This window comes from Papaver somniferum, chromosome 2 (assembly GCF_003573695.1).
Source record: "Papaver somniferum cultivar HN1 chromosome 2, ASM357369v1, whole genome shotgun sequence".
Lineage (NCBI taxonomy): Eukaryota > Viridiplantae > Streptophyta > Magnoliopsida > Ranunculales > Papaveraceae > Papaver > Papaver somniferum.
Genome location: NC_039359.1, coordinates 48944907 through 48958672, shown reverse-complemented (window position 1 = coordinate 48958672; position 13766 = coordinate 48944907). Strand labels below are relative to the sequence as shown.

The window sequence follows — 13766 nt, the reverse complement described above, 5'->3', positions numbered from 1 at the left end:
ACACCACCACACGCAACGGGGCTCTCTTATAACTTCTTGATGGGTGACAGATCAACACGAAGTTTGATGGATCTGACAGGTTCCTAAGCTAGGAAACTGCATCCATGGATATGGAGAAGAGAGGTAACATGCCCCATCACTTATGATTCGCATGGTACACACAACCGATGAATTGTTGCAGTGCCAAACAATTTGCAGATATTATTGACTGCAAACACCAACGAAGGCATAACTAATAGCTGCTTAACTTGAAATCTGTAAACCCAGAGTTGGAATATAAGTTTATGGAGTAATGGGATCGATAGAAAAGACTATTTAAGTAGTTTTAATCAGGATGCACGTTAGGTTTGTCTTTATTAATTTGTTTATTAGCAGGGACATTGTATATAATTTAATGGATGAGATTTTCGAAGAGACAAAGGTCATATATATTTTGAACAACAGTGACTAAACCACATGTCCTTCTCATTAGTTTGAAGATCCTTAAATGGTTTCTACAAGTTTGTAGAGAACTTAAGGTTTTGCCATTGTTCTAGTACTAATTAAGTAAAGACCCAAGTACTTTCGTATTAGTCATAGAGACTGATTGATTAAAATGACTTGTAAGAATTACTCACACGTTCATGTAGGCCAAGAAAAAAAATAGGAAATGGCTCCATTTTATTGCAACGGCAGCTGAACCATGTTAAATAGTCGAGTTTGGAAGCACTGACGGACCTACAGCTGGGCTATAGAGATTTTAGCACGGGTAGCCTTCCAGTCCACAAGCCAAAAAAAATCTATTTGATCAAGGCTTCTAGCGCGGGTCTTAAAAGAAAATTTATCCTTTTTGGGTCCGTCCCTGTATGGAAGATTGCATAATAATCTTTAGAGAATAACGTGGTATCAAGTTTGGCGTGAGTTTCACGCCACATTAAAAATTAGATTTAGGAAGAATGCATGTTTCTCACTTAATTTGGAGTGTAGAGACGTCACGGAAATTAAACATACCATCAATACCGATAAACAACATGAAATACAAACAAACACACAAACACGAAACTCTGCGGATACAAACGCTGAATAATGTTCAAAATCTACAACATGCATACAGTATTCTCAAATACAAACGTACTTGTAGGACAACGATCATTGAGTTCGGACATTAGGTAGTTGTGAGTCACCTAAGATTCTATGCTTCAAAACAAAACAAAATGACCTAAGATTCTGTGCACATAGCGACTGCGACAAGCTAACTATCTGTTCGACTAAGAGAAGTATTTGGAAGGATAAGATCATCACCCGTGACTTGAATAATTAAAGGAAAAGTTACTGAGAATGGGTTTACACTCCACGGAATGTATGATTGTCATTTTCAGGTATGTACGTATATTTCTCTTCCCTTGTTCTGTCTAACAATTTGCCATGAGATCAGTAATTTGGATATCTTTGCAAGCGCTTAGAGGAATGAGGAAAATAAGTAGAGCCTTTACGATTGGCTAACATCATGTTTGTTTTTTCGTCTATGTAGAGGCTAACCTCTATTAGCCTCTACATAGTGGTGGATCCCATTTATTGGTGTTTGTTTTTTCCACTATCGCTACTAAGATAGAGGCAAATTTCTATCTATATAGAGGAAATCAAATAGCACCAATGAGGTGTTATCTTTGAGCCTCTACCTCTATTAAACCTTCAAATGACTAATATATCCTCGAACAAACTTATAGTGTCCAAAAATAATTCCTTAATTTAAAATCTAAAATTTTACATGTTTCAAGAAAGGTGATACTTTCGCCCGTTTCAGAAAAAGGGATATTTTCGCGCTGTTTCAGAAAAAGTGATATTTTGCTCCGTTGCAGAAAAGTGACACTTTAGCCCGTTTCAGAAAAAGTGATACTTCCCCCCGTTTCAGAAAAGTGATACTTTCACGCCGTTTCAGAAAAGTGATATTTTCGCCCCGTTTCGGAAAAAGTGATACTTTCGCATGCTTCAGAAAAAGTGATACTTTCGCGCCGTTTCAGAAAAAGTGATATTTTTGCTCCGTTTCAGAAAAAGTGATTTTTTCCATGTTTCAGAAAAAGTGATATTTTTGCCCTGTTTCAGAAAAAGAGAAATTTTTGCCCCGTTTCAGAAAAAGTGATATTTTCGTTCTGTTTCAGAAAAAGTTATGTTTTTGTCCCGTTTCAGAAAAAGTGATTTTTGCCCTGTTTCAGAAAAGGTGATTTTTTTTTCCGTTTCAGAAAAAGTGATACTTTCGCCCGTTTCAGATAAAGTGATACTTTCGTCCGTTTCAGATAAAGTGATACTTTGGCCCGTTTCAGATAAAGTGATATTTTTGATCCGTTTCAGAAAAAGTGATATTTTTACCCCGTTTCAGAAAAAAGTTATACTTTCGCTCCGTTTCAGAAAAAGTGAACATCTTTGGTTGTATTTTCTAATACATTTTTGGAATTTTTGAACATCTTTGGTTGTAATGGATATTCATGATTTTTTTGAATATTATAAGGGTAAAATGAGAAATATATAAAATTGGGTACACAATATAGAGTTGTTAGATAGTGGTCAAACAAACATGATTTTAAGAGAGATTATATAATGATATTTATATAGATATAGAGGTAAACCTCTATATAGAACACTCTACCTATATAGAGGAAAAAACAAACGTGTTGGAAGTTGCATGTCTCTAACTCTTAAGATATAGTTGAGGATGAGAGCCTTTACAATTTATGCGAAAGACGTTCTCATTTATAGATAAACAAAAAGCACAATCTAGCATCCGAAGTTGTACGTACAGATGAGAATCCCTACACAAATTTATTTATTGATCACGACTAAAACATTTTTTACATTTAGATAATAAGCTCTCCAGAAAGCATCAATAGTCAATACTGAACGTTTAATGTATACAGGCAAACAATAAAGATCGATACTCCTAAAACAGACTATATAAACTACCCAAAGTGCAAGCCAAAAGAAATAAAAACCCTTACTACGATCTCTAGCTGAGTTAATATAACTTTCTTATAAGGCATTTGCAATCTGTGTTTCAACTCACCTACTTGTAATACTTATGTGAGTAAATTCCCTTAATCCCATCGTCGTTGTCCAGGGGAAGGTCTGCTAAGAAATCCGCCAAAACTTGGGATTTTCGAGAATGATGGATTTCATGAATGATGTTGAATTGGTCCAGGTGGGTGTTCCACTTGGCTATTCTGCCTACTTTTCCCGCGCTTTTGAGGACTGCTTCCAGTGGTGCTTTGCATGGGACCCGGACGAAGTGAGTTAGGAAGTAGGTTCTCAGCTTTTGAGTAGCCCATACCAATGCTAGGATAAGCTGTTCGATCTTTGTGTAGTTCCTTTCCGTAGAATTGAGGGTCTTACTGACGTAATAGATAGGTTGTTCTATCTTCGTATTGGTTTTGACCAACACTGCGCTGACTGCGTCTTCGGTTGCTGCTATGTATAATGCCAAAACCTCATCAGGATCCGGCTTCTGCAGGATCGGAATCGAAGCTAGGTGTTCTTTGATTTTTTGGAAGGCTTCTTCGCATTCTGCGGTCCATTCAAACTTGCTCCCTTTTTTGAGAATATTGAAGAAATGTATGCATTTGTCCGAAGATCGGGCAATAAATCTGCCCAAGGCTGCTATGGACCCATTGAGCTTCTGAACTTCTTTTAAATTCTTTAGGATGACATTTCTACTATGGCCTGAATCTTCGCTGGGTCTACCTCGATGCCCCTTTTTGTGACCAAATACCCGAGGAATTTCCCTGAGGTGACACCGAAAGTACATTTCTCTGGATTTACTTTCATGCGGTGTTTCCTCATTGCTTCGAAGATGTCTCTCAGATCCTTGTGGTGATCTTTGCGCAGCTTGATTTTGACGAGCATATCGTCAACGTAGACTTCTAAGGTGCTTCCAATCCATGGCCTGAAAATAGCATCGACCATTCTTTGGTATGTTGCCCCTGCGTTTCGAAGTCCGAAAGGCATTCTAGTATAGCAATAAATACCATGTGGTGTGTAGAACGCTGTGTGTGGCTGATCCTCTTCTGCCAGGGCCACTTGGTTGTAGCCAGAATGTCCATCCATGAATGACAGTTCTTCATATCCTTCTACTGCTTCTACTAGCTGGTCTATGCTTGGCAATGGATAGCTATCCTTTGGACATGCTTTGTTGAGGTTAGTGAAATCGATGCATATCCTAACCCCCCCATTTTTCTTAGGAACGACGACCATATTGGAGATCCACGTAGGGTACTTGACCTCCTTGATAAAACCTGCGTCTAGTAGTTTTCGAAGTTCTTTTTCCACTGCCTTATGATATTCCGGCGCGACTTTTCTTATTTTCTGTCTGAAAGGTGGCGTGCCTGGTTTGATGCGCAGCTCATGTTGGATTATTTTTGAGTCAATCCCAGGCATATCTCCTAATTTCCAGGCGAATACATCTGCGTATTCTTTAAGTAACTTGGTCAGGGAATCTTCTCTCTTTTCGTCCATTATGGTTCCTACTTTGATCATCTTCGGGTTTTCCTCCGTTCCTATGTTGATTTCTTTTACGGGCTCTACTGGCGTGAAAACCGGCTTCGGATCCCCGAGGACTGGGGCGTTCTTTAATTTCTACTTGGTATGTTTCTGTCCAGTGTTGGCTGCTGAAGTACTTGTCTCTGTGTTCCGTATATTATCATCTTTGGTCAAATCCCTTCCTGTAGTTTCTTTGAGGAACTAGTTTATGGCCTTCTCTTTCGCAGCTTCTTTATTTTTAAGTCTTCCGGTTTTGTGTTGCTTTTCTTGTTCGTTGTTGATGCGATCCTGAGTGGCTTGGCACTCTCTTGCAGAGACCCGATCTTCCTTGATTTCCATTACTCCCTCAGGTGTAGGGAATCTGAGATATTGGTAGTACGTTGCCGCCACCCCCTTGAGTTTATGTAACCATTTTCTTCCAATGATGGAATTGTAGGGGGACGGGGCGTCCACTACGCTGAACCGTGTTTCTACTTTCATGGGTCCAGCGTCAACCTGCAACACGATGTCTCCCAAGGGCTTCGTGGGTGCTCCATTAAATCCGTAGATGGTGTAATAAGAGGTCATTAGCTGTTCTTCATGGAGCTTCATTCGTTTGAATGCATCGTAGAATAGAACGTTCACTGAGCTCCCCCCGTCTATGAGGATCTTTTTAAGGTTACATCCAGCCACGGGTAGTGTGAGGACCAAGGGGTCGTTATGGTCTTCCATATCTTCGTCGATATCTTCAGCATCGAAGATAATAGGTGAGTCCATCCACTCTTCATGTTCGTCCACCTCTATCCCATCGATCTTATACAATTCGCATCGGTCCTCGAACTGCTTCCGTAACCTCTTTCCTATCTGTGCTGTAAGTGAGGGCCCTGCGGTTTCAGAACATGAGATGGTGTTGATTGTGCGGTTCCCTTCTGGAAGTTGGACTGGCTTGGTTCGTTTAGATCTATCCTCTGCGACATCCTTTCGTATGTAATGTTTGAGCTCGCCCGCATCAATCAATTTCTGGATCATTATTTTGAGGTTTTTACACTTTTCGGTCTGGTGCCCGTTGAAACAGTGGTATTCACAGTAATCTTTGGATTTCTCGGTTCTTGGGGGTTGTTTTCCCTTAGACCATGGCCATTCCAGATTTTCCCTTCCTTTGACCTCTCGCAGGATCCGAGCAGCATTGAGCTTTGTGTAAACTTGATCTTCGAACTTCCGATCGTCTTTTCGCCTTTCGTCCCTTCGTTCTTTCCTATCTTCGTGGGGTCGTTCCACCGAGCAATTCCTTTTGGTTCCAGTGGTTTGTTCTGCGGAATTTACGGTGAGTTCTCTGTGGGTACGCCCTCGGGTTTTCACGCTGGATTTCTTCAAGACGAGCGTGTTTTTCAATAATTATTCGAAGATCCCCCTCTGTCTTGGCACGCTTCCATGAATCTCAACAAAGAGTGGACTCATTCGGTCTAATCCCCACTTGTAGCAGTTGATACTTACCACCGGGTCCACACTTCCTATGGCTTGGCAGACCTTGTGCCATCTGTTGGTGTATTCCCTCGTGGTTTCCTTATATCCGATTGCCAGTGAAAAAGCTTATCCATTCCAGTATTAACAGCCTTGTTGTACATGTAAGTTCTTAAGAACTTTTCTGCGAGTTGGTCGTAGGAGTGGATGGAGTTTGGCGGCAGATTATCAAACCAAGACAATGCCGATCCCTTCAGACTCGATGGGAAGTATCTACAGAGTACTGCGTCGTTCTGGCTCCATCTAGCCAGTACACGGTTATAATACCGAATGTGTGCAGCGGGATCGCTGGATCCGTCATAGCATTCGAATGTCGGGACAGGGCATTTGAGTGGAATAGTGTTGGCCAGGCGATGAGTTAAGGGTGTGGAGTTAGCCTCTCTCATGACTTCTTCCAACCTTCCTCCGCCTTGTCTACTTTTTAATTGCCTGATCTCTGCCATCATTTCATCACGCAGCTCTTCCATCGCGCGGTGGTGCCCTACATTCCTCTGCTCGTGATAGCTTGACTCTCCATCGTTATAATCTGGGTCGGATGCGCTACTTCCTCTGGCCGCGTTTCCATTGGCCGCTACGATGACTCTTCGGTCTCGGTTTGGTTCGGGTGCCTTTGAATTTGCTTCATCGAGTTGTTGGCTCGTCTTTGTGCTTAAGGCAATCCGGTCTTTTAAATCCTGGTTTTTCTGGCCAACAAAGCCACAGCATCCGCGTAAACCTTTTGGCTTTTCTTCAATTCTTCAAGTTCGGCCATCAATCGGTCTGATTGGTTCGACCCTTGATTGGGAGTCCCAGCTCGTGCTATTACGGCCACCGTGCCGCCTTCTTCTATGGTTTGTACTAAAGGCGGGGGAGGTTCAGCTTCGATTGTTGGCATTCCCAGATCGGGCGGAGTGCCCATCTGCGGTGTTAGAGCCACCTGCACAGTTTGATTCAGCTCATTGGTTGATGGCATTCCGAAGGTTGGCGGGTGCGCGGGTTGGTACGTTCTGGATTCATCCACCCTTTCTTTTGGTTGGTGAAATTGATTCGTAGCAAGAGTTTTCACGGCTTCCGTAGTCTTCGGGACTGCCGCTGTCGTATTATATTTTGTCGCCGCTGCTCTGAGGGCCGCGGCTGCAACGGAATTAGCATACATAGGCGAAGTGATTTCCTCAGTGTCCTGTTTCTGACTGGTCATTTTGGCTTTGTCTCCTTTCTGCTTGCTCCGGGTGATGACCGGGGTTGTCCTCGGTGTTTCCTTCGACGTGGCTCTGGATTTTCCTACTTCTTGCATCTTTCTGCACAAGGGAATTTCAAACAGCGGGAAACAGAAATGTCTGCGCGGATCGGGTTAGTTTGCGAAAATTCCTAATTCCACGACAGGGAGAAACTTCCCGAGGGCCATAGAGAACTCTTAGGGTATCCCACTTGATTCAAACATGAGTTAAAAGTATAGGGATTAAATTCTTATTAAAAGTGCGGATTCATTGAAAGAAAAATGTAGATCCTGGATCTAAGTAATAAATATTTTAACCAGTAAACGACGATACTGTCGGTAGTACCGAAGACAACGGGTGCGTTTTTGAACATGGCAAAGTTAATAAAAGATAAATATTGTTAAATATAATGAAGCAGAGCAATCTTACGCTAATTTAATTATGAAATCACAGGATAAGATAAATCTTTTACCGGGACGAAGTCCCTGTTTCTAGCGCCAAATTGTGAACACGTAAATCACGTAGGCATCTATATGTTCACAAACAATATTCAAACTCTAGGTACCAACTCGTGCTGATAATACAATGGCATTGATTCCTTGGCTCAAAACCTTCGGGTTTATCATAGCCTCATCTAAGAATACTGCGAGTGGCGTTTGCGCAAGGGGAGATAAAGAAAACGAAGCATAAAAGTAAAACTCATGAAGAGTTAGACAACAATAAAGTGCTGAAGTGTAAATGAGACCGGGATTTACGTGGTTCAGCACTAAGGCCTACATCCACGGGGTTGTTGTTTCACTATTTACTTGATGGTTACAAAGATAGTCGAGTGACTTTGTAGTTTACATTGGTCTATCTATTTTAAAGGACTAACTTACACTTGCAATCTTTTCCCTCTCTCTCCTTCCCCTGTTTTTCCCCTCCCTTCACTCTTGGTGGAGAGGGTGCATTTATAGGGTTAGAGTGTGGGACCCATCTCTGAAAGCCGTTGGAACCTTATCTTCTTGTGTTTTGTTTCCATCACGCAGGGGTCTTCGTTCGTAACTTCATCACGCAGAGTCATCCTCGTTCGTTCCACGGGTTGATCGACACGTATGCTGCTCAGAGTGTTTAATGCGGGTAGTTGAGGTGCCTGCTCGTGTCAGGCAAGTGTTCTCTGCCTCTGTCGCATCTATGTCAGTACATCTTCTCTCCATCGTTGATCTTGGCTTCTTTTGGGGATGAGATAAAGTAACTCTTTGGGAGTTATTTGGTGCTCCGCAGTACAGCGTGTTACCGGAATATCCTTTAACTTCTGCCCTTAGATTTGCTCGGGCAACGATCCAACGTCGACGGGATGAGCATCTTGGTTGTGGGCACATGTCATCATGCTTTGATGACTTTGTCCGCATGCTCTCCACGTATGTTCCTATATACACGTGTTTGATGATGAAATATGTGCACACAGATTCGTGGTGGTGGTTCATTTAAAGACGTGATCGTTGAAGGTGATTGAAGAAGAAAGTATTGACCTAGACATCTTCTAGGTGGTTAGTCTAAGTATCGTCTTCCGATCGGTTTCAATTGTCATAACTAAGATTATAATTTGAGAACTGCATGTAAATTGCAGTTGTGCCATTTTTACTTTAAGATGCTGCCCATGTGCTCCTTAATTACTCGAAGCATAATTATAAACCGAACTTGGCCGTCATCTAATTAGCATCCATAATTTCAAGTTTAGATTTAGGTCTAGTACCCACTCACCATTAATAAATATATAAAATATACACCCGAGCATGTGGTTTGATTTTATTTGTTTTTTTTTTTTTTTTTTTTTTTTTTTTTGAAGAATATGGTTTGATTTTTGTCTCATTGGTGTGTCGTTGATGAAGTTGAACGAGAATATTGGAATATGTAGATGGGTGGAGGAATTATTTTCTTAGTGTTCGATTGGTCCTAGCCAGCCTAGGTAAATATCTGGTTGGATTACTTTTATTGAAGATCTGGTTCGGTTTTTGTTTCATTGGTGTTTCATTATTAAAGTTGAACGAGAATCTCTGGCTAACTGTCATGTCAATAGATATTAGAGATGAACCCGTACAACACCATGGTTTTAATTACTAATTAATTATAAGTCGAAAGCACAGATGCGGTCAATAAATGAACTAGACCATATTAGTTCATTGCAAATTGCGATGTGATGCTCGAATGTTTTCCTTTTTTGTTTGCTTTTTTTTTTTTGATTAATGGAAGAGTGATCCGTGGATTACCTCCAAAATCTTTTATTTAAGATTTTTGTGACAATTACGGGGTTTGGACTCATGCCTCTCCTAAAGGCAATTACAGCAATCAAAGGGTTTGAATCCCTGCCTCTCATATTTTTGTTGTTTTATTATACTTTAGCAAATTTATTCCATATTTTATAAAAATAATATATATATATATATCCTGATCTTAATACATAATAACGTACCTTTCATCTTTGTTAAAAAACATAAAAAAACATAAACATACCATGTTAAAGTGCGTGGGTCTATAGTTAGCCTCAAAACCAGCTTGTAAAGTCCGACTAATAATCTCAACAGTGTATTATTGATTTTAGCAACAAAACTGAAACATGTACTTGACCACGTGTATCATTGACAGTCTTGCTTGACATGCCTTACAGGACTCATCCATGTCGGAAAGAAAGAAGGTATAATTTTCAGTCATCAAGAAAACAAGAAGATTATTCAAGTTCAAATTACAGAGAATGTTCTTTAGCAATCTATTTCTTTCTTTCTTTGGAAATGGCCTTTCTCTTCTTATAAGCTTTCTTTGTTCCAGAGTCTAATTAATTGTTTCTGCTCATTGAATCCAAGTCCTAACTACAGCTTATTAGAACTTCATCTGTGAGTCTATAACGATGGCCTCCATTACTGGACATCATTCACTATCGAGAAAGCCATCACGTCTCCCGTCTCCCTTCCTTAACACAAAATCTTATAATTTCTCCAAATTTGATCCCCACTCTATTCCAACAAAACCTTCTTCTTCTCATTCTCTACAAGTCACAAACTTGTTCTCTGACTCATTCAGAAATCTATCCATCAAAAACAGCGCTACAGCTATTGAAAAGCCCATTTCTGCCATCACCGCCACAAAAGATGTCTCTCCTCCTCCATCTGTGTCACCATTCAAAGAATGGTCACTTAAGGGAAAGATTGCTCTTGTAACTGGTGCTACCAAAGGAATTGGACATGCTATAGTTGAGGAGTTAGCTGGACTTGGAGCGGTCGTTCATATGACAGCTCGAAACGAGGCCGAAATCCAGAAATGCTTGAAAGATTGGGAAAAAAAAGGTTATCAAGTTACTGGTTCAGTGTCTGATGCTTCAGTTTCATCTGATAGAAAAAAGTTAATCCAGAATATCTCCACTGCTTTTAAGGGAAAACTTGACATCCTTGTAAGTTAATTATCATAACCAGTTTTCAGTTTCCTAACTAGTAAATTATTTTCTTTACTTCTTTATTTTTTTGGGGAAGGAAGTTTAAATGCGAAGAGGCAATGGAGATACAATACCAGAAGCTATGACACTACCGGAACAAGTTCACATAAAACAAGCTCCAGTAGACCTAACTAGCCCAATCTAACAAAAAGAAATTATATCATGTACATATTCTCCTTCCAATAAGTTATCAGGTCTTCAAAGAGACTAGAGAGTTTTCTAATATCTTGATACTTGCCACTGAAAACTCTCCTATTTCTCTTTAACCATAGCGTCCACCAAATTACGGAAGGCGTCTTCATATTATATTTAGTGACCAATATTTATCGCATAATAAACATATATAACATCTATTTATTCATGTACTACAGGTAAACAATGCTGGAACAGCTATTTTCAAAGAAACCTTGAATTTCACAGATGAGGATCATTCGAAGATATTTGCTACCAACTTTGATTCTGGATACTATCTGTCAATACTTGCACACCCTCTCTTAAAAGCTTCTGGTTCAGGAAACATAGTTTTCATCTCTTCTGTTGCTGGGGTCGTTGCTTTGCCTTTTGTATCCAACTATGCATCTTCTAAAGGTGAGTTTCAATCGGTAAAATTTAGGAGTCAATGTTAGTGGAAATCAGTTCAATAATAATGATTTACAAGAAAATTCTTTTAATTAGGAGCAATTAACCAAGTGACGAAGAATTTCGCTTGTGAGTGGGCCAAAGACAACATTCGTGTCAACAGTGTTTCGCCATGGTCAATTAAGACCCCGATTGTTGAAAGGGTAATAACAACCACTTACTAATTTAAGCATTTCAAAAATATATGTAGAAGCTGATCCTTATGGTATTCTTTTGGTTTACAATTTTATGTTTTTCAACAGGAAATCCAAAAAGAAGGATACGTAGAGCGCGTAATCTCTAGGACTCCAATGAGGCGTTTTGGAGCTCCAAATGAGATCTCACCTCTTGTCGCGTTCTTATGCCTCCCTGGTGCTTCATACATCACCGGTCAAGTTATTTGTGTTGATGGTGGATTTTCAGTAAATGGAAACTTCCCGGCACATGACTAGCTAGCTGGCTGGATCCTGTCGATTTATGAATAAAATTTGGGAAATACACTGATCTGAAGCTTATGTGTGAGAGACTAATTTACACCCATAACGTTGTGTGACATTCGTTTTTTTATCTTTAGTTGGATGGTAGAGGGCCTTCTGCAATACTATAGCTTTTCTAATCTCTGAAATCCGCTGTTAAAAGCAAGCAAATATAATCCTAAAACCTTATTTAGGCCCTTTGTTGTTCTAGTGAGCCTCCAAAACACTCAAAAATTTCCAAATCTTATTTGGAAGCTTTTTTTAGTTCTGTATCCTAGATAGTGTTGGAACAATTGCCGATTTCACACTTGCAAAACAGAGATTAAGACACAAAACAAAGTGACGGCTGAGTCACGACCAAGTCGCTCTCTTTAGGACGTTTCATGGCTCTGCTTTGAATTTTGTGCAAGCAGTTCTTTTCCGTCACAACGCCCCCAGGATAAAACAGCCGAGAAAAACTCTTTTTCGATCTCTTAAGCACACAATGAGAAATCGATCACTTTTACTCTCTTTATTCTTGCTCAGTATTTTTGGTCTCTTGATTCTCAGAAAAACAATAGTGTAAAAACTTTAGGGATGGTCATGGGGCGGGTATGGGGCGGGGATCTTGTATCCCAGTCACTGCCCCGTTCATAAAAAAAAACCCACACCCTCCCCATTACCCGCTTGATCTGGGACGGGGCGGGTATGGCAAATACCCGTACGGGGAGGGTTTTTTACGGGTTACCCATAACATTAAGCTCAAATATGATGAGTTAATTTAATAATCAATACCTAAGTTCAACCAATAATAATAATAATAATTTAAAATTTCAAACTCATAAATTCATCGTAAAACAAGCAAAGAAAAACAAATTGGTCTATAAACGAGCATCACTCATTTTAGTTCTTAATTATTTCTTATCAAGTATCTTCCTCCATATTGATCACCTCATCGTCTGCTTCAGTTTCTTCCCAAAATGTTTCACCATCGAATTTTGATCCACCTAGCCAAAATAAGAAAGTGTATCATTTAACCATAATGATGTATTAAATGTAAAAAAAAACATTTCAATAAAAAGAGAATTTCATTACCATTCAGCATATCCCATAGCCAGTCTTGAGCGCACATCAAAGCTTCCAACGTTTTTGGATGAAGTCTATTACGTTGGACACTCACGAATCTACCTCCGGTACTAAAAGCTGATTCGGAAGCTATCGTTGAAACTGGAATCGCTAAAATATCTCTAGCCATACACTGCAAGACTGGATATTTAATCCCATTTGTCTTCCACCATGCTAGTATGTCAAAATTACCAATCCTAGGTAAAAGATCTTCTTCTAAGTAATTGGTTAATTCTGACTTAACAGTACTAGTAGGAGCAGTATTAGAGACAAACATATCAAACTTTTCCAAAGGATCTACGTCATCGTTAAAACCATGCATCCCTGAAGTGAAAGACAAATCATTTTGGCTAACAGATGTTTCAGCAAATTTTACTTTTAGTTCATACTCCGTCGCCAAATCAACGCATAAATCGCGTACTCGATCAATTTCGATTTTTGAAAAAGCTTGACCATAAATTTGTGGAAAATAAAACTCAATCAATTTCATCTTAAACCTTGGATCTAACATAATTGCTATGGCCATTACTCCATTGATCACAAATCAATACTCTTCAAACTTCTCTATCATTTCATATGCCATTTCCTTAATCACACCAACTTTAGATTTTTTCCACTCATTTAATGACAATCTAATATCACAAAAACTTGGAAAGAAAAGGTTGGTGGTAGGATATTTTACTCCGGAAAACCTCTCTGTGAAGATATAAAATATCTTAAGTTTGTCGCACATTTCCTTTGCCAACAACTAATCTTAATCATCTGGAAAACAATCATACTGTTGCTCACGTTGCTTTAGTCGAGCAAAAACCTTCTGATACTTAATAGCAGTATTAAGCATCAGGTACGTTGCTCACGTTCCATCTTGTCTCACAATCAAGAACTAACTTATTTATACTC

The 13766-nt window shown here is 39.7% G+C and overlaps 1 protein-coding gene and 1 pseudogene across 1 annotated transcript; both read left to right on the top strand.

Moving 5' to 3' along the window:
- LOC113350952 overlaps positions 1–8712 on the top strand; it is a 43588-nt pseudogene extending 34876 nt beyond the window's left edge.
- Positions 8713–9656: 944 nt separating this feature from the next.
- LOC113347582 (tropinone reductase homolog At5g06060-like) lies at positions 9657–11972 on the top strand. The gene is made up of 4 exons (XM_026591256.1): positions 9657–10626; positions 11040–11256; positions 11344–11450; positions 11550–11972. Exons 1-4 carry the CDS (start codon positions 10087–10089, stop codon positions 11736–11738), a joined length of 1053 nt encoding a protein of 350 aa, XP_026447041.1. The 5' UTR covers positions 9657–10086; the 3' UTR covers positions 11739–11972.
- The last annotated feature ends 1794 nt before the right edge of the window (positions 11973–13766 follow it).

What these genes read in the sequence shown, in the direction of transcription:
- LOC113347582 (XM_026591256.1), top strand. Translation starts at nt 10,087, where the DNA reads ATGGCCTCCATTACTGGACATCATTCACTATCGAGAAAGCCATCACGT. An exon ending in AGGGAAAACTTGACATCCTT is followed by an intron (nt 10,627 to 11,039) that starts GTAAGTTAATTA and finishes CATGTACTACAG; the next exon opens with GTAAACAATGCTGGAACAGC. An exon ending in AGACCCCGATTGTTGAAAGG is followed by an intron (nt 11,451 to 11,549) that starts GTAATAACAACC and finishes GTTTTTCAACAG; the next exon opens with GAAATCCAAAAAGAAGGATA.